This window comes from Jatropha curcas, chromosome 1 (assembly GCF_041381405.1).
Source record: "Jatropha curcas cultivar XTBG-Jc1 chromosome 1, XTBG_Jcur_1.0, whole genome shotgun sequence".
NCBI classification, from domain to species: domain Eukaryota; kingdom Viridiplantae; phylum Streptophyta; class Magnoliopsida; order Malpighiales; family Euphorbiaceae; genus Jatropha; species Jatropha curcas.
In genome coordinates this window covers 4,191,367-4,211,728 of record NC_143151.1, presented here as the reverse complement: position 1 = coordinate 4,211,728, position 20,362 = coordinate 4,191,367, and the positions used below count along the sequence as shown (strand labels likewise).

Here is a 20,362-nt window from a genome sequence, read left to right as displayed (position 1 = left end):
ACTATAGAATAGGATGGTCTCTCATTTTATACTACAGAATAGGGTCGTCACAGACTACAGAATAGGGTAATCCTCTCTTCATTCACCAAATTGGTAGAAAAGATTCGAATTCGAAAATTTTCACTTCTCATATAAATGAGAATTTGAATAGATTAATTAAACTACACTTAATTGACATATTAATTTTAATATTCAAAAAAAAGGAAATTTAATTAATATAATTTAAATATTAAAATTTACTTATTTTTATCCCTATATTGATATTTTTTTAGAAAAAAATTAAACTATAAATTTTATTAATTGGAAACTTTATATAAATATAGGGTATAAATCAATATGCTTTTATATTTTTGTATAAAAAGTCTAATATTAAACCACTTATATAAAGTATAAAGAAACACAATTTTGATTTAAAATATCTGATCGAGTTAACATAGTATAATATTTATGTCATAAACGATCGCTTACTCTACTTGGTGGCTATTCATGGCTACTATTCGACTTCATAGTCTTTCTACAAGTTTAACCTTCTTATTTGTATTGGAGAGGAGATCTATATTTCTTTTTGCATAAGTATCCAAATAATAAAAGACGCTACACAAAATCGTTATAATGATGATAAGAGTAACTCAAAATCAGATCTGAGAGCAAAATCACAAAATATGGACAACAATAAATCTAAATATTTAGGCGACAATAATTCAGATCTGTGAAAGAAAAGAGAACTTTTAGATTTTAGATTTTGAGAGAAAGAGAGAAAAGGAAAGAGAGAGCTATCCCAATGTTTATATTAATATTGCACAAAATTGGAAATTTGTTGATAACAAGGTAATTTAAATAAATATATATTTAGATGATTAACAATATGAATTGTACACTCAAAAAAAGAAAAGCAATCTATAATTCAGACTAAGGCAACTTAAATAAAGATTTTTTAGATGATTAACAAATCATGATTGAACTCTGAAAAAAAATAATTTTATAATTGAGGATAACTAAAAAAGAAATTCGAATACGTAAATTTATCCTTATAATTTTTTTATGAAAAAACATGTACTAAAAACTTTGTAATGAACTTATTGTTCCCTATAATTATGAATTTTAATAATTTAGTAAATGAAAAGAGACTCGCGCTTAGTTCAAGTTTGAGGCATTAGGTGATTGCAATTCAACACTCGCTTGAGCTATCCTATTCAATAATCAATACAAACTATGCTGGAAAGTAAAATATTAATTGAGCACTAATTACTACGATTCTTAATCAGCATCTAAAAGGAGGTTAATAAACCTTTATATAAAGGTCCTCACATTTCATCTTAAATGTACATTCAATCAATTTCAATTATCTTTATAACCCTTTATTATTCTCTTGCTAATTTACACTACAAAAAAGCGCATAATTGCGACCGATTTGCGACCTATGGACAAGCCGTCGCAAATTGTAGCGCTAAAAATTCTCGCGTTTTTGTTTTTCGGTTTGCGACCGATTTGCGATTTCCTTACATTCCATCGCAACATTGCGCGTTTCAAAATTAGGAATAAGTTCTGAGACCGATTTGTGACCGAATTGCGACCGATTATATGCGACCGACAATTTCAGTCGCATATCGGTTGCAATTTTATTGCGAAGTGAAACGACGTCACACAGCTAAAATTTGCGACCGATATTAATGAAATTTGCGACCGATGTGTCGGTCGCAAAATTTAGGGCTTTAAAAGCCAGACGCCCTCCTTCTTCTTTCTTCTTCTTTCTTTCTTCTCCTCCTCCTCTCCTCTCCTCCGTTCGCAGTGCCGCTCCAGCTCTTCCTGACGCCGCTCCAGCCCGCCTGACGCCGCCAGCTCCGCTCTGTTGGAACTCCGGTCACTCCATTGCTGTTTGGAAACAATTTCAGGTAAGTTTTGGTTTGCGATTATTTTTTCGATTTTTTTTTTTGCGATTTTATTTGTTTTTATTATAATAAATTATGATTGGTTTTGTATAGTTGCGATTAGGAATTTTTATGTACTGTTATTATTATTATTAATTATTATTATTATTATTATTATTATTATTATTGTTCATGTTATTATTATTATTATTATTATTATTGTTGTTGTTGTTGTTGTTGTTATTATTAGTATTGTTAGTATTATTGTTACTGTTGTTATTATTATTATTATTATTATTATTGTGATTGTTATTATTATTATTATTATTATTGTTACTATTATTATTATTATTATTATTAGTATTATTGTTACTGTTATTATTATTATTATTATTATTATTATTATTATTATTATTATTACTATTATTATTATTATTATTATTATTATTATTATTATTGTGATTGTTATTATTATTATTATTATTATTATTGTTACTGCTGTTGTTGTTGTTGTTATTATTATTATTATTATTATTATTATTATTATTATTATTATTATTATTATTATTATTGTTGTTGTTGTTGTTATTGTTATTATTATTATTATTTTTGTTATTGTCATTTTAGTAAAAAATATTTTATTTCTTTGTATGCGTACTCGAAAATGGTAAATAAAACTCTAATCACGACATAATATATATAATCCACATTTTTCATATATTTCTCATGTAATATTAGGTACATGAGAATTTCAATATTACATTAAGTCCTCTAATTCACCTAATTAATTAATTAACCATTTTGACCTAATAGATTCACAATTTATTTAATTAGGTCTCTAATTTTACTAAGTCCTTCAATATTCTAGACCTTAATTAAGTTAATTAGTCAAATTAATCCAATTGGTCCACTAATTTGTCCATAGGTCCTCAAATAAGTCTCATTAAGTCATTAGTCCTTGAATTTGTCCACTAGGTCCATGTTTAGGCCCAAATTTTGCAACGGTACCTAATTTCCATCTAAGTTCTCAAGTTCTTTAATTAAATTTGAATTTTAGTCCTTTATTCCTTAATTAATTTCTTTTAAAATTTTAAATTAATTAAATTATCATTTTGGCTGAGGTTCGGCCTCTTGTGATTTCTTATAAATCAAGTCCTGAAATTTCATTTTCATAATATTAAGCATCTTAATCCATCCATTAACATGTTTAAACACTTAAATCACCAATATAATCAACAAAAATATTAAGATCCCTTAGAGGGTGGTTCGGCCAGCACAAGGAATAACAGAATCAAACATTTTAAATTCAAACAATTTTCCTTATCATACTAACATCTCATAAACCAAAATAACAAGGCCTTAAAATACGAAAACAAGGCATAAAATCAAAGGAAATCCCCCGTCGAGGTTCGGCCTCCTAAGGACTTTTTACATCAAATGCATATAATTTATACCAATGGTGAAATCACATATTTACAACATAGTTAAACTCATTTAAGTACTTAATTTCACTAAAATAAAACATTTACACACATAATATGAAAAATCACACAAAAACTATAAAGTACCAAAATTGGGAAAAAAGAATGTAGATTGCATTAATCTTAAATTAGTGCTCCAAATTACACAATTAGGTCGTAATAGGCTCCTTTCTTTTAGGCTTTGAGCTATTACCCTCTAAAAACACAAAAACTCAAAATCATCATGGGTACCTCAGAAGACAAATATGAAGAACAGGAAGATGATGAAGAGGAGGAGGAAGCAGATGATATTGAAGACACTTAATACTTAGAGCAGTTTTACTGTCACAAATTGATAAATGTATATGTAATTAATATTATTAATGAAGAATTTCAATGTTATTAACTTTCTTTACTCACATTTACCACATGTTCTACAATTCATATAATTGTATAAATTCATTTTATCTAGGTTCTGATATCTGCAGTACAGATGGCTAGAGGCAAAGCATTTGATTCAGACGCGTCTGGTAGTCGTTCGCGTGGAGGTCGTGGCCCAGGACGCAGTGCCCGTGGACGAGGAGGGTCTATCCCTCCTTCTTCTTCAGGTACGTCTGGGGCTTCATCCTCTACTCAGCGACCAGTACTGCCGCCATCACATCCTTCTTCAGGTACATTTAGGGCTTCATCCTCTGCTTAGCGACCTGTACTGCCGCCATCACATCTTTCTTCAGGTACGTCTGGGGCTTCATCCTCTGCTCAGCGACCAGTATTACCGCCATCAGATCCTTCTGCTCCTTACTCTTCTTCCCCCGTTTCTAGACCAGTACAGTCTCCACCAGCTGCACAGTCACCTACTGTCCAAGGTAATCATAAATGTCATTATTGTCATTTCAATTATATATTAATTATCTGCATTTATAGCATTTGTCACTTTTTTTGCAGCATCAGCAGATCCATGTATTAGCCTCAGTTTGGTAGCGGGACAGTAAGTACTTATTCACTTTTTCCAAAGGCATATTTTGTTCAGATTGTGATGCTTTCGTCTAATTATATTTCACTTTTGTTTTTTTTCTCAGCATATATCCACCTTCTCGAGTAGCGAGGCAAATTATGAGGATAATCAAGCTACAGCTGCATAAAGAAGGATACACATGGGATGCCGTACCACAAGAGGCGAGAGACTTTTATTGGGAGGAGTTTCAGGTACACTTTGGTTTAAGTTATATCATCATTCAATTTTTACAAAGCATCAACATACCTCCTTAGTATTGAAACACTATTTTTCATTTTTTGCAGAAACATTTCATATGGGACGAGGCCATTACGGCTATGCTGAAAGTGGCCTGGGAGAAGATATGCACTGATCGATATGCTGACTTCACCTATAGGATGAGAAGAAGCGGTAAGAAGCAGCAATGCGTGTCTCAGGAGATATGGGAGAGCTGGCAAAAGGCTTGGGAGGATCCTGCATTCAAGAGAAAGCGGGAGATATTTGCACAAAACAGGCGCAATGAGACTGGCGATGATGGCTCAGGACCTTCTCGACACACAGGCGGATCAATATCTGTTATAGAGACAGAATGATTATTAGTAAGTGAACTAGTCACAGTATATGAAACTGATGTTTAATGAAAGGACACTATATATATTAATATATCATGCATAAAAATTCATTACAGGCTAAAGAATTAGGTCGTAAGCCAACAACGATTGAGGTGTTTACATACACTCACACGAAGGACCACGATCTTAATACGTTCATCGACAGACGTGCGGTGAGCGTCAATGTAAGTAACAAAGAATAATATTTACATTTACCCTCTACTCGTTGCGAAGATGTACAAAGTTCAATATAATAAAGCTTGCAATTGCATTGATTAATTAATTTTTTAATTTCAGGAGAACTATACTACAGCTTGGGACCGTCTTGTTTCTTCTCAGACTGATGAATCTAAAGCTGAGTCAAGAATTAACGAGGTAGCACTTTATCTCGAGGTTGTAGGGGGCGAGAAGAAGAGGAAGGTATACGGCATCGGGTCTCAGGCGTCACAGTTTTACTGCGGCCATCTCACGCTTCTGCACTCAGCGCACGACCACAGCCCGAGCACACTCCCGAGGAGTTTACTGAATTATGGGTTCGTGTTGATGATCAACAGAGACAGATTACAGAGCTTAGAGCGCATGTGATGCTGCTGTCCGGTGAGCTCGGTGCTGGTACTTCTTCCTCTGATCCTGCGCCTACTACAGACCGAACTGTTTCGACGTCTCAGTAGCAGCCACTACCGTCTCCTGATCCCAATGCTGCAGGCGATACCTTGGTCACCCCTTCCGGCACTACAGCACATCCAGCAGGTACTCATCCCGGCGATTCGACATCAGATCGTGCGGATGAGCAACCGCGTACATTTGATTTTGGACCTTTTTAGTTTTTCATTTGTTCTTTTGTTCAGTACAATAACAATTACATTTTTATATTGTTCTTGAATTGAATTGCGTTTGTGATATATATATATATATATATGTCAATTTTCACAGGTGCGAAAAAATCATGATTCATAATAATATATTTTTTTAATTTTTTCAATTTTGCGACCGGTTTGCAACCGATTTGCTACAAAAAAATTAAAACTTTAAATTTCCAATTTGCGACCGAATTTCATAATTGCGACAGAATTTTTCTGTGACCAAATTGCGACAGCGTTTCAAAATAAAAACACGACCAAAAATTTGCGACCGACCAAAAAATGGGTTGCAAATTGTTTTGCGACGACATTTTTTGCGACCGATAGCTTTGCGTCATTGATCGGTCGCTAATTGAAATTTGCAACCGATTTTTAGCATTTTGTGACCAATTTGTCGGTCGCAAAATGCCGTTTTTTTTTTTTTTGTAGTGTTAAGTATCAGAATGCAACAAGTACTCTCTCCTCTGATAACGTTTCAACTTTGAGATTCATTTGTCAACTTTTATTCTAGTCCTTTGCGTGTGAGCATGTCTATAAATTTGTACCTCACCAAATATCCATAATATTGTATATTTTTTCATTGTAGCAATAATAATTTTTAGAAATTTGAGCTTCCATGTGCAAAATATTTTTTTTGATAAGTGCAACTTTTGAAATAATAATTTATATATTTTTCAACTATCTAATAAATCTTTAATCGATAAGCTTTTACAAGTTGGAGATTTCAATTTTGTATATTAAAATATATAATAATGCAGTCATATATTTTTCACAATAAAATATATGTATATGTGTCTATACGCATAGTGGTGATTGCTTTTAGCTTCCATAATTAAAGAAGGGATAAGTTTTAAACTTAAAAAAAAATATGGACCCAGAAGCCAATTAGATATGCTCCTGATAATTGTAGCATTAATTATATGGGTTAGTGATGAAGGAAACATTTGGTAGATGCTATGCTATATTAATCTTTGCTAAGGGGATAAGGATAGATTAGGTGGTGCCTTGGAAATTCTAAACTACTCCTTTATACCACTTTTTTAATAAATGGAAATTTAAATTGCTAAGCTTTCATATCATAAATTAATCTGACAAATCCAGCATTGGATCTAGCAAATTAGAGATTAATTGTTTGTGGATCAATTGGAGATTGGAGGATAATTATCCTATTTGTATATTATTTGTGCTTGTTTATGTTTATCAAAATATACCTTTAGTTGGAATTACAAGCCTCACGTGAAACCCAAGGCACAATATTACTATAATAAAAAGCCGGCGTATTATATTCAATTCATTCATCTAAAATATCCTAAAAAAACTCCTTTTTTCTTTTTTTTTTTTTTTTCTTTTCTTCGTTGTCTTTCCATCTGCGGAGGCATAAATATCCTTTGCTTTAAGAAAAGAATTTTATGGCATTTCAAATTTCGCGATTATGTGTTAGAAATAATTACGAATTTTGCTAGTATTATCTCTTTTTATATTAGTAATAATATTTTTTTGTATTTTTAGCATTCATGTGTAAGTTATTCACTTAATCTGTGGTTAGTTAAAATGATGATTTTTATATTTTTCAATTATTTAATAAATGTTTAATTGATTTAATTTTGAAAATTTAAATATTTCATAGAATAATTTTTACAAGTTGAAGTATTTAATTAGAACAATCTTTTTAAATTGAAGTATTTAATAAACTAAATTTAAAGTTAAAAGCGTCATAAAATTTTTCACGTAAAGTACATGGATGAATTTATATGTTAAACCTCTTTTTATCTCTCTTTCATCTTTTTTGAGCTGCCACTACTCGTCATCCCTCTTCATTTTATCTCTTTAGTTTTATTTTTACTTATTTATTTTTTAAAATAATTTTCAAATATGTGTCTCTTTGATATATATTTTGATTAAATATCTTATATCTCTATATTTTACTGTCTCTGTTCTAAAAAGATAGTCCATCTTTTCTTTTTGATTTGTCTCAAAATACAGTCCATTTTCCTTTTTGGCATTATAGTTTTCTAAAATTTTCTATTATACTCTCATTAAATTTTATTTTATTTTCAATAACTCTCATTAATGCTCACTCATTATTCCAATATAATGATTGTTCATGTGTTATTTAAAAATGAAATAATAAGAAAATTAACATGAATAAAATTGTCTTTTAACCATAATAATTGCTACTTTCTTAATATCTGTGAAAATAGAAAGTGTATTATCTCTTTGGAACGAAAGGAATAATAATTTTGAGTATATGTTGTCATATCTATTTTTCTTTTACAAATTTTGAGTTTTGGTTAATTTTTTTAAATTATTATCGCCTCTTTCACTGTGGTTTTGTTTGCTTTAATTCATTATTTTGATAGTAGTAGGCCAAATATATAAATTCATCCCTTAATTTGATATTTTAGTCTTATAACATTCTCGGTTTTTATTTTGAACCCATTAAATACTTCAGTTTATAAAATTATATATTAATCTTTCAATTTGTAAAATCATTTTATTGAACACTTCAACTTTTTAACTTAGATCAATTAGAAACCTATTACATGGTTGAAAAATGTAAAAACTTTTATTCTAAAATTGTGATAATTACACATCAAATAAATATTTTATGTGTAACTGCCAAAAATTAGATTATTAAACACTTCAACTTGTAAAATTAGATCAATTAGACAACTATTAGATTGTTGAAAAATATAAAAATTATTATTTTAAGAGCCGTGAAAATTATACATCAAATCAATATTTTATGTATAAAAGCAAAAAATTTTAAGAAATTTTTATTGCTATTGTAGAATAGGTGTGTACTGTTACCAAAATTCAGAGTTTTAGAGCACAATAGATCTCCCTTAAAGTTAAGGGTGCCACAAAATATAAGTAACAAAATTCATAAATGAATGTTTGTATGTAGCTCTATTTTTGTATGCATGAAAAGTCTAATGAATCGAAAAAATACATATAGCCTACGTGGTAACAAGTAGTTTTCTTCTTTGAATAACATTTATCAATTGATGATAATTTTAATAGTAGTGAAGATTCAAACTCGGAACTTCTCACTCTCTAAATAGTAGTGAAGATTCAAACTCGGGACTTCTCACTCTCTAAATCTTCGACAGGATGTAAATAAATCAATCAGATCACACATCCGAAACATTACATGGTGTATTTTCATCATTTTAATATATGTAAACTACATTTTCAGCCAACTTTATATGTAAAATGAGATATAATAATGGGGCTTTATTAATCCTAGCATGAATATAGAAACACGTGTAGTATATATAAATTAGGTATATACTATAAATTATATATGCATTTAACATACTATAAAGTTGAAGCCCACAGTACTTTTTTGTCTATTAAAATGGAACCATGTGAGAGAGGCGAAGTGTCACCGACATTATAAGCATCTTCTAAATCTCAAACCACTTTTTCTTATTTTCTCCGAAAGTCTCTTACAGTTAGATTAACCAAGGCAGCAGTATTCACATGTCCTCCTATAACTTCGTCTTCCTTTTTTTCTAAAAATATATATATAAAAATTTTAAAAAGTAACAAAAAATTAAGCATTATGATTTTATATTTTTTTGCTTTAAATTTTTTTATTTGAAAAAAAAAAAGAATGATTTCATTTCTAACAATTAAAAATTTAGTAATGCAATACGTTTAATTCATATATATGACGAGATTTTAATTGCCACTAATGGCTGAGGTTTCATTTATTATTTCTATTATAAAAAATAATATACTTTTGAAGGAAAATAACATAACATATTAGGACAACTTTGTCTATATATCAGAAATTGCAGTTATTATTATTATTATTCTTACATTATTATTTTAAAGTAAAAAAGAAGAAAAGAAAACATGCAGGCCAAAAGAAGGAAAAAACAAAGAGAGATAAATAGCTATAGCGCCGGTCCTCACAGTTTTGCGACAAATGAAAACCGTTTCTTTTTAAGGCGGGAGATTGGAAGGTTTATAGACCGTTGGATTAAAATGATTTTTTGAGAGAGTGGGGTCCAAGATAATGAAAGTTAGTTGACCATTTAATCATCGAGTGAGAAATTGTCGTTTTATATGCGTTAAGAAGTCGTTTTCATTGTACTGTGAGTGCTTTATTCTCGCTTTATGGCGACATGGGAATATGATGTTTTTTAGCGTGTTGATGTGATGCTGTGACCTTGTGTTTCATGGAGTTTGGTGTGACTAAGGTTAAATCGTATACGTGGAAGCAACAGGAAAATTAGCCAATTTTAGGTTATGCTTTTCTTTTTTAGTTAGTGGGCCAACCACCTCAATCATATACTGTCCCCCATTTTTACTGGTCTTTTTCTTTTTTCTTTTTTTCTTTTCCATTCGAGCCAATTGGCATTGAGAAAAGGCAGCATAATTTTCCAAATGGAGTGACATTCTTCTTTGTAACACATATAAATTTCTCAAAATAAATTTAGTTACAAGGATCATGTGATATGTTATCCTACATAAAAGAACATTATATTGTTGTAAAGTGGAATGGCTGCCAAGCTTCACATAAAACATGAGATTTGTCTCTTTTATAAACTTGCTTCAGGTAATAATATGAACTACAATAAACAAACACTACCTTTTCCCCATTTTTATTTGCTTGACAACATTTTTCTTTTTTCCAGATTTTAGAAGTAAAAGTGTGTGTATAAAAGTTTAATAAGGTTCGATGAGTTTTGAAGCTGAATATTATTTCATTTGAGCTCAGCTCACTTGTCAAATGAGTAGGCTTGAACTTGAATTTGATTCGAACTGAACTTTTTTGAACTTTTTTTAAACTGAGCTTGAATTATTTGGATCTCCGCTTATTTATACTCTTGCAATGAAGAAAAGGGAATTTGTGTAATTTTTATACCGATATTCCTTAAAAACATATCGAGTAAGCCCATCAAAGAGCTATGAGTTGTTGGTAAGGCCTAGTTGGTTACAGCCCAATGAAAAGACACTAATAATTCATCCCATTAGTGCCCGTCTAGGCCCCATAAGAGGAGAATCTGTCTCTTCTTCCTCCAATTCACTGTAAATCAACTGACAATGCTGTGCAACCATGGCATTCGAAATCTGTGTCAATTTCTATTATTATCAAGCAATATTCTGCATTGAAACAGAAATTTGGAACCTAACAAGCTATTTCTTTAGTTCTCTCATCTTACACAAGCAGCTTCACAATATAAGCAGTGACCACAACCAGAAAAAATAGATGCAGTAATGGTTGCAGGAAAACAAAAATTATGAAAACCAGAAAAAAAAAAAATTTGGACCATTTCTCGATTTGTGCGTGTCATCCTTGCGCAGGGGCCATGCTAATCTTCTCTGTATCGTTCCAATTTTATCGGATGTCCCCGAAGGGACGATCTAAGCGTCTCTCGCTTTGTATTATGAAGTGTTGTTTGTTGAAGTAACCGAGCGATGTGGGACTTCGTTCAATTCTAAGGAACCGCCTAACTAACTAGTTGGCTTTCTAAGTCGCCTTGATATGACCCTACACGTGGGCCATTTACTTTTTACGTGTCTTAACGTAGGCTCACTGATCCGTTGCGACCCCTGCTCTCTTTCTTCATCTAATTGCTTGTCTTTTGCTATGCTTTAATTTATTTTTTTTTTTCCATCATATCCTCCTCGTATTGTCACTTCTCGTGGGCCATGTTTTGGGTTTACAAGTTCTAAGCTTTAGCCCAAGAAACAATTTTGCATTTGGCAAGTACAAATATAGAAACGGTGAATTTCTAGCCCACCCCAGTACAAATTAAAATGAGAAAAATACTGTATTAATGTCTTTTGTTGATAGAATAATAAAATGAATAGAATGAGGAATTAGTAACAAGGCAAAAAATACTGGAATAATAAATTTACCACATTAATTTATTCAATTATTTTTTTATTAAATAAAGCTTATTCTTAATAATAATCATGTGCTTATCTTTAATATTTGTAAGTAATTAGACGGAAAAATATTTTTAAATCTATAGTTTTTATTTATAATAATTTGAAAAAATATATATAATGTTTAAACCCATAAAATGTAGGGAATATCGTTTATATTTTAACCTGACAATGACTATCGTAGATTTTATTTTTAGAATACTTCTAAGTAAATATTATTCTAATACAATAAAAGGCTAAATTGCCAAAAAAAACACGAGCTTTGACTATTTTGACAAATTTAGCAAACACTTTTAATTTTGTCAAAATTACTATCTCACACTTATTTTTCTTTATCGATTACAGCCTTTATTCGAGTCTATTGCTTATTTGGTTATTAATTGCTTCCACAACATGCTAACTCACATCGCGTGATCCTTCTTTGACTGTTCATCCTTATTTTTAGAATCTCTAAATTGAAATATTTAGAAGGTTTCATTATTGAGACAATTTTCTTCTCATTTCACTACAAACTTCAAATAATATAATATGACTTTACAACTAATAGACTCTTCATAAATCTCAACAAACAACTTGCACCGTCAGCCACCTCAAGGTTTGTCAAGTAGGTTTCTTGCACCCAGAGCTATATCACTCGACTGCATCCAACTATATTTTGGATGAAGGCTAGAATTGAAATTAAAAATAAATATAGATTATTGATTGATAAAATTAAAATTATTAGGCAATTTTAGAAAAAACCTCAAAAGTTAAGGCTTTTTTATGTTAGAAATAGAGTTGAAATTTTATTAAATGAATTTGACCTGTAATGGTGCAAATGCAATGCCTTGTTTATTTAAAAGAAAAAAGAAAAAATTGCGTGGAAATAATCTAATCATCGCCTTAGTGTACTAATGAATAAAAGAATAGAGAAAGGAAATCTAATTCCCATTCAAGCTTTTGATGTTGGCTGAAATAATATAATGCGCTGAAAATTTCGTCAAGTGATGCTATAAAGTTGGTCAAAATAATTTAAACATGGCCTTAGTTGATCGAAATAATATAATGGGTTGAAAATGTCCTCATTTTTACTCATCAATAAATAATAATTAAAATGTAGAAAATTTAATAAACTCTAATTAGATGGACGCTATAAAATTGGTTTTCTACTATCAATAAAATTTAAAAATTTGATATGCATTATTTAAAAGAATGAAATGAAGTTGGTATATCTATAATCAATTTCATTACCATTATCTTTAAAAAATGTAATAAAGAGCAATGCCGATCTCCTCATTTTGGATGGGCTTTCACACGAACCAAGCTTTCAGAATGAAGCCTCTACCAGCCCTTTTCCTACGGTGGCCAGACGAAGCACACCGCGAGGTAGAAGGTTCTAATAGTCTTAGCCAAACTTGATTCTGGGCTTTAGTGAATATGAGCCCAAGTTTAGTGATCTCAAAAGACATATTTATCCTTAATATCAGGGTCCAACCAGTACGAATCTCCTATAGACGCAGGACAAAATTGTGCAAGGTCAAAGACGTCTATTTAATTAATGGTTTCTTAAAACCCTAAACACTGAAAAAGTTGATATATAAACTCTCATTTCTCCATTTTGTGTTTTCTCGAAACCCTAGTGCTCTCTCATCCTCCGAGCAGCTAAAATGCCGCCCAAATTTGACCCTTCTCAGGTCGTAGATGTATTCGTTCGGGTCACCGGTGGTGAAGTAGGTGCGGCCAGTTCTCTTGCTCCGAAAATCGGGCCTCTAGGTCTTTCCCCTAAAAAGATCGGAGAAGACATTGCTAAGGAGACCGCCAAGGATTGGAAGGGACTTCGAGTTACTGTCAAGCTTACGGTGCAGAATCGTCAGGCCAAAGTAACGGTGGTGCCATCGGCGGCCGCTTTGGTGATCAAGGCACTCAAGGAACCGGAGAGAGACAGGAAAAAGACTAAGAATATCAAGCACAGTGGCAACATCTCGCTCGATGATGTTATCGAGATCGCGAGGGTGATGAGACCAAGATCCATGGCGAAGGATCTGAGCGGAACTGTTAAGGAGATATTGGGGACTTGCGTTTCGGTTGGATGTACTGTCGATGGAAAAGACCCTAAGGATTTGCAGCAAGAGATTACTGATGGTGATGTTGAGGTGCCGCTTGATTGAGATCGCAAGCTTTAGTGAGCTATTTCCTTTTTCTTTTTCTTCTACTTCTTTTTTTTGTTAAATTTTATAAAACAGAGAAACCTGTGCTTTTATCTAATTTGTGTTTTTTGACATTGAAGGATGTTTTGATATTATTTACTATTTTGAGGTAATTAGATGATTTGGAGGAATTTTTGGTCATTTATGCTAGTGGATTATGATATTTTAATTTTTTTATGGCTAATTTGGATCTTATTATTGAATTTTTGCGGCGTGTATGTGAAATTTATGCAATGTAGTTCCGATTTAATCCTAATGAGCTTTGCTAATGATAGCTTTTAATAGGATTATGAGTGGAAGTATTGTGAAATAAAAAATGGAACGAGAAAGCAAAGATCAATTTGATTGAACCTGTTATGATTTCATTATGCATTATTGCTTGGTTGTACATAATTGATAAGCAAATTTTCAAACTTGTAGATGTTGTTCTTTTTAACCTTTTGCTCTATGGTGCTTTTTTTGGTCTTGTATACTAGGTCAAGACTATAAATATTCATGGACATGTCTCTCGTAATCTTGCCATCATCTGTTAAATGGTTGTGCTTGCCTAATATCATTTCAGTGATATTTACTTTGTCCAACATTTAAACTAAAATTTTTAGTTTTGGCTATGCTATCCTGTCCTCGCTTTCTTTCAATCTCTTTTTCCTACAATTTTACATAGGTATTATGCTTTTTAACCTCTTCGATATTTAAGAAAGCCTCATTTAACTTTTGAAACCATCCTACTTACCTTGATGGTATGATGTTCATGTAATTTTATGGCATACGAGTTCTTACTAGGGTTGGCAGAAATTATGTCACTGTATGTTTGCTTTGCTTGTAGAACAAAATTATTTACGAATTGGCACCTTAGTTATCTAGAATTATTTTATTTTTCTTGTGTTATACAGTTACGTGGTTCTTTTATTCGAAAAGAATTTTGTAGGCTAATGATGAATATGTACATTTTGTTTACTCCCTGCTGCGCGAATTGAGTTTTGCATCATGCTTTTGCTCCTTTCCGAGCATTGCTTGGTTTGCATTTTTCTTAAAAATTACAGAGAATTTTGGTCTTTTCTCTATCCAGAATGTAGGTCCGATGTGTTCTATACCTGTATTGGACTGATTATCTGTTGTACATGTCAGTACACCTCTGCTTTTAAGTTGTTTTGATATGTCGTGCTGTTACCTTTTTAGACTTTTTTCCCTCTAGTTTTAGCTAGAGCTCTGCTTGTATGTTAATTAACTATTTACTTGTAAGGATTGAATTTTTATAGGACAACTTGCTTTAAATCGATTGTGAACTGAATTGGCTACGTCTTGATGTTTCCTTTCTTGTGTTCTGCAATTTTATAATGTCGAATTTGTTGTGCAAGGATCTGGGATTGCGATGGATAGATGCTTGTATTTTTTATTGTACTCAAATGTGCAATTGAAAATTGTTCAATCGAGTATAAAAAGTTTAGGTTTTTATTTTTTTTTCCACTTTTTGATCCTTGTAAATTCGGCAAATTGAACCAAATTTTGAAAACTTGATTTTTTTCTTTTCTTTTCTTTTTTTTTTGAGAAATCAAATTGGATATTTCGATGGGAGGAAACTGTATGAATACAAATCAATATTTATACAAAGAATAATACATGCAGCGACTGGGTAAAATTTTTTCATAAGGGTGAAAATTTATTTGCCGGTGTAATTATATAAATAAATATATTATGTGGTTAAATTTTTTTTTAATGAAAGTAATATAAAGAACGATAAAGTAATATTGATCTTTTTAGTATACATAATGACTTTCAATGCAAAAAAAATAATAAAATTTACATATTAGAAATTATAACGAAATTAATTATTAATATTTAAAATTTTAAATATGTAATTGTGATTTTTAAAATTAAATGCTAATATTAGTATTTAAAATTTTAAATATGTAATAGTGATTTTTTAAAATTAAATACTAAAATTTGGACAAAGCCAGGGGCGGTGGCCTCCAACCCCCTGGCTCCGTGCTGAGTGACGCCCATGAAAGAAGAAAGAAGGCTTTTAGGAACGAAAAATTGATATTTAAATTGATAAAAAAAGATCAAATTGAGTAAATTGTATATCTGGGCCAGTTAAAGGACAATTTACGCATTATTCAATTTTTTTAAAAAGGAAAATACTAAGTTGTATTATCTTCGAGAATAATAGGCCAATAATAAATTGAGAACAGACTCTCAAATACGAACAAAACGAATAGAAGCTCTAGCTAGTAAATTAGTCCCAAATTCCTCTGTCGGTTTTATCCACTTAACTTTAATGTCAGAACTCTGTGCTAAGATGGTCCCACAGTCTAAAACAATTAAACCAAATTATGAGTTATCTAAGGCAGAAGAATTGACAACATAGACTAAAACCTGATAATCTGAATAAACGCAGTATTAAGTGGTTGATTAAGAGAAGCATAAGAAAGACATTACCTGAGGGCAAGAGCTTCAGCAATGGATGAGTTGCCACCACCTTCTTGGAAATCCGACACAGCCTTGTTGTAATTGCCTTCACTATCCTCAAAGAGCACGCCATAACCATCAAAATCGGATGAGGAAAATACTGCTACATCAACAAAAGCCAGCCAAGAAGCATGATCCGACACATGTAAAGTCGACCCTGCTGTAGGACAAGGACAGGAATGAACTGAATGATGGGCATCAGAGCTGGCAGTTGACGCTGTTTTGAACTCAGCCAAGTATGACGAAGCAGCCACATTGATTTGTGCAGGGGACATGAAATTATTATTCCATAGCGCATCGATTCGAGCACACCAAAGCTTCCATGCGTGTGTAGCCATGCAAGCCGCCTTATCACGTCCTTGAGAATTGGACACCTGTATGAAAAATATCTAGAAAAGTAGTTGGGTTAGTAAGAGAAAAGCCCCCACACCTCCAAACCTCCGAGGCCCTTGGACATTGCCCCAACACATGGTCAACACATTCATCCAAATTACAAAACAAACAGCCACCAGCCCTTACATCTCTCATAGAATCCTCCTGCTCATGAACACTAAGGGGATGCTATGAATAGCCCTTACATCTCTCATAGAAAATAAATTCATAATTTTCTCGACAAGTCACAAACCCTCATAACATCATTAACAAAGAAATGACCACTATCCACCATAAAAGAATTGTACTTGGGAATCCAAGGGTCCTTAGTGACTAAGATATTCCTTCCATTCCCTACCCTCCACCGAATCCCGTTTTAATAAATCTCTAAAAGACAAAACACTTTGCCAAGTAAAGCTATAATTACTGTCTAAAATAGCTGTAAAAAAATCCCCCTTGAAAAATATTTAGCTTTGAAAATTCTATAAACTAAAGTGCTGGTGTCAGTCAACAACCTCCACCCCTGCTTCCTTAATATAGCGGTATTAAAACAATGAAGATCCCTAAACTCATACCCCCTTCCCTCTTATGACTACTCATTTTATCCCTAGCCAGCCAGTTAATGCCCCTTCTTCCTTCATTTTTACCTATCCATCAGAATCTATTCATCGTGATCTGCATTTTTCTACAAACAGTATTAGGAAGAAGAAAAACGCTCATAAAGTAAAAGGGAATAACTTAAGCAACTGATTTTATTAAGACCTCTCTACTTGTCCTGGACAACCATCTAGTACCCCATCCATGCAATCTGCTTCGTAATATATCTTTAAGAAATCCAAAAATTTGGCATTTATTATGCCCAATTAGGGAAGGTAAACCCAAGTAGTTCCCACCACCTAGAGGATGGAAGTTTCTCAAGATAGAAGAAATATCAGCCTTCAAGATACCAGACAAATTAGGACTAAATAAAATATCCAATTTTTGAAAATTCATAGATTGACCCAATGCTAACTCATACTCAGAAGAATATTTTTAACCTGACATGCTTTCCTACTATTTGCTTCGAAGAAAAATAATGAGTTATCCGCAAATAAAGATGAGAGACTTGCGGACACCTTCTCACAACTCTACACCATGAACTAGCCCCCTATTCACCTTATTGTATGCCTTGCTAATATCCGTTTTAAGAGCACAGAAACCCGAACTCCCCTTATTTCACCTTTTCAATTTACGAATAGTCTCGAATGCAACTAGGATATTATCCGTAATTAGTCGATCCGGGGTAAAAGCATACTGATGACTGAAAATTATTTTAGGAAGGATTTTTTTCAGACTATTTACTAATACTTTAGCCACAATCTTACATAAACCATTACATCGGGCAATAAGCTGATAATTTTTAACATCATAGGATTAACATTTTTTGGAATCAACACATTATTAGTATCAGCCAAAGTAGGAGGAAAGTGTACAGAATAATCCATACCTAAATAACTAACTCAACCACCTTACAGCCTGTCAACAATCACCACAACACAGCCCAACATCAATAACTAATTAATCATTAGCCAATCATTGTCCATCATTGCTGATTCAATCATTTCCATTCATTTATTTCAGCAATATAATCCAATGTACAGAATTTATCTACCAATTAGATTTAGACATTTAGCTAAATTTTAGATCATTCTCTTTTTGTATATAAATTCACTCTGTAGCGGAACATTAATACTTGAGAAATAAAATATAGAGCAATATTTTTTCTCCAATATTTGAATTCAAAAGCTGTTCATGGTATCAGAGCCTGCAGGTTCGATTCAGAAACTTTTCTATTTATTCCTTTGTCTTTTCCATTAAACCTTCTTGCTGCATTTTTCATTGTTCTCTGTTTTATCTTGAAAATGGATGATAATACCATTGCAAATGATGTTAAAATTAATGATTCTGATCCGTTAACTCTTGTCAACTCCGATACTCCTAGTCAGTCTCTAGTGAGCATTAAACTGAATCCTGGTAATTTTTTATCTTGGAGTATATCTGTTAAGATTGCTTTAAGGGCAAAGAATAAGCTTGGTTTTATTACTGGGTCCATTGCTAGTCCTGAACCTACTGCTGTTAATTATGAAACTTGGGCTAGAACAGATAGTATGGTTATATCTTGGCTATTAAATTCCATGTTTGAAGAAGCAGCTGATAATTTTGTTTTCTGTCCTACTGCCAAGGATTTGTGGGATGAAGTTACCCATAATTATGGCTAAGTTAATGGTCCTCTTGAATTCCAAATTCTTAGAGATCTAGCAAATATCGTTCAAGGTACCAAATCTGTTAATGAATATTATTCTTGTCTTAAAAGAAAATGGGATGAATTGTCTTCTATTAGAACTCTACCTGTATGCACATGTGGAGCTGCTCATTCTTTTTCACAGCTTGAAAGAAAAGATAAACTAATGCAATTTTTGATGGGACTCAACAATGAGTATGATAATACCAGAAACAATATCCTTATCATGGATCCATTGCCTCCTGTTAGTCAAGCCTTCAGCATGATCCTGAGCGTCGAGAAACAAAGGGAGATTCATCACCAGCCCATTGAATCCTCAAATTCTACAGCAACAATGCTCACTCATCAAGCCAATCAGCCTACTGCAGCTTATCGAAGAAACAATCAGAGGGAAAAGACAAGGGAACCACAGAACAAGGTTGACAGATACTGCACTCACTGTAAAGGAACTGGACATACAAAAACAAGCTGCTTCAAGTTGATTGGATATCCAGACTGGTATTTTGACCCACAGAAGAGGAAGGGCAAGCAACAAATTGCAAATTTTGCTTCCGTTCATAATATTGCTGCATCAGAATCACCACTTGACTTTCCAACTCCAACTGCTCCTGCAATAATTAATGACACAATCAGTCCTCATCTCAGTCAGTTTATTCAGCAAGAAGTGAACAGAGCAGTCACAGGCAAATCCATTTCTCACAACCCTGGTACATCTGATGCTGCTGCTAATATTGTTCAATTCTGAGGTAGCATTCTACTTTCCCTCATCTCTGGTATTGATTTTAATGATAAAGGTAACTGGGTTATTGACTCCAGAGCAACTAATCACCTCACTTATAATTCAACCTTTTTTATTTCCTTGCACATCTTACCACAACCCAAATTCCTTAAGCTGCCTGATGGAACAGTTAAAATAGTGACACAATATGGAAAAGTGATTTTAAACTCTAAGCTTACATTGCATAATGTCCTATATGTACCCTCCTTGAAATGTAACATTATCAGTGTTAGCACCTTAACTAGTACTTGCAATTTATCTGCTCACTTATTTCCAAATTACTGTTTCTTTCAGGATATGCAGACTGAGGTCACCATTGCTTCTGGTATAGTTGTGGCAGGCCTATACTACTTCACCAAAGACTCTTTTACTTTTTCCAGCAACAATCAAATTCAAACAAAAGACTCAGATCGTCCCAGCCACAAAGCTTTCTTATGGCACTCTAGATTAGGACATTTGTCTTTCAAAAGATATCATCATATTGCAAATTTACCTAAATGTGATTTTTCATCCTTTATATGTCCTGTTTGTCCTCTTTCAAAACAGTCCACATTACCATTTTATCCAAGTAATTCT

The 20,362-nt window shown here is 32.4% G+C and overlaps 2 protein-coding genes and 1 non-coding gene across 3 annotated transcripts; 1 reads left to right on the top strand and 2 right to left on the bottom strand.

Moving 5' to 3' along the window:
- Positions 1-11,066: 11,066 nt before the first annotated feature.
- Positions 11,067-11,169, bottom strand: LOC119370053 (U6 spliceosomal RNA). Its single transcript, XR_005177632.2, has one exon. It is a non-coding gene; the product is annotated as a U6 spliceosomal RNA (small nuclear RNA).
- A 2,119-nt stretch (positions 11,170-13,288) lies between these two features.
- On the top strand, positions 13,289-14,027 carry LOC105628092 (large ribosomal subunit protein uL11). The gene has a single exon (XM_012209430.4). The coding sequence runs from the start codon at positions 13,347-13,349 to the stop codon at positions 13,845-13,847; it is 501 nt and encodes a 166-aa protein (XP_012064820.1). The 5' UTR covers positions 13,289-13,346; the 3' UTR covers positions 13,848-14,027.
- A 1,985-nt stretch (positions 14,028-16,012) lies between these two features.
- LOC110008854 (uncharacterized) lies at positions 16,013-16,968 on the bottom strand. The gene is made up of 2 exons (XM_020676996.3): positions 16,326-16,968; positions 16,013-16,198 (listed from the first exon to the last, which is right to left on the bottom strand). Exons 1-2 carry the CDS (start codon positions 16,691-16,693, stop codon positions 16,168-16,170), a joined length of 399 nt encoding a protein of 132 aa, XP_020532655.1. The 5' UTR covers positions 16,694-16,968; the 3' UTR covers positions 16,013-16,167.
- Between the last annotated feature and the right edge of the window lie 3,394 nt (positions 16,969-20,362).

Excerpts from the sequence above, each read along its gene's own strand:
- LOC105628092 (XM_012209430.4), top strand. The coding sequence starts at position 13,347 with ATGCCGCCCAAATTTGACCCTTCTCAGGTCGTAGATGTATTCGTTCGG.
- LOC110008854 (XM_020676996.3), bottom strand. The coding sequence starts at position 16,693 with ATGGCTACACACGCATGGAAGCTTTGGTGTGCTCGAATCGATGCGCTA. Across the intron at positions 16,199-16,325 it reads GCTGAAGCTCTTGCCCTCAG|ACTGTGGGACCATCTTAGCA; the intron begins GTAATGTCTTTC and ends TAATTGTTTTAG.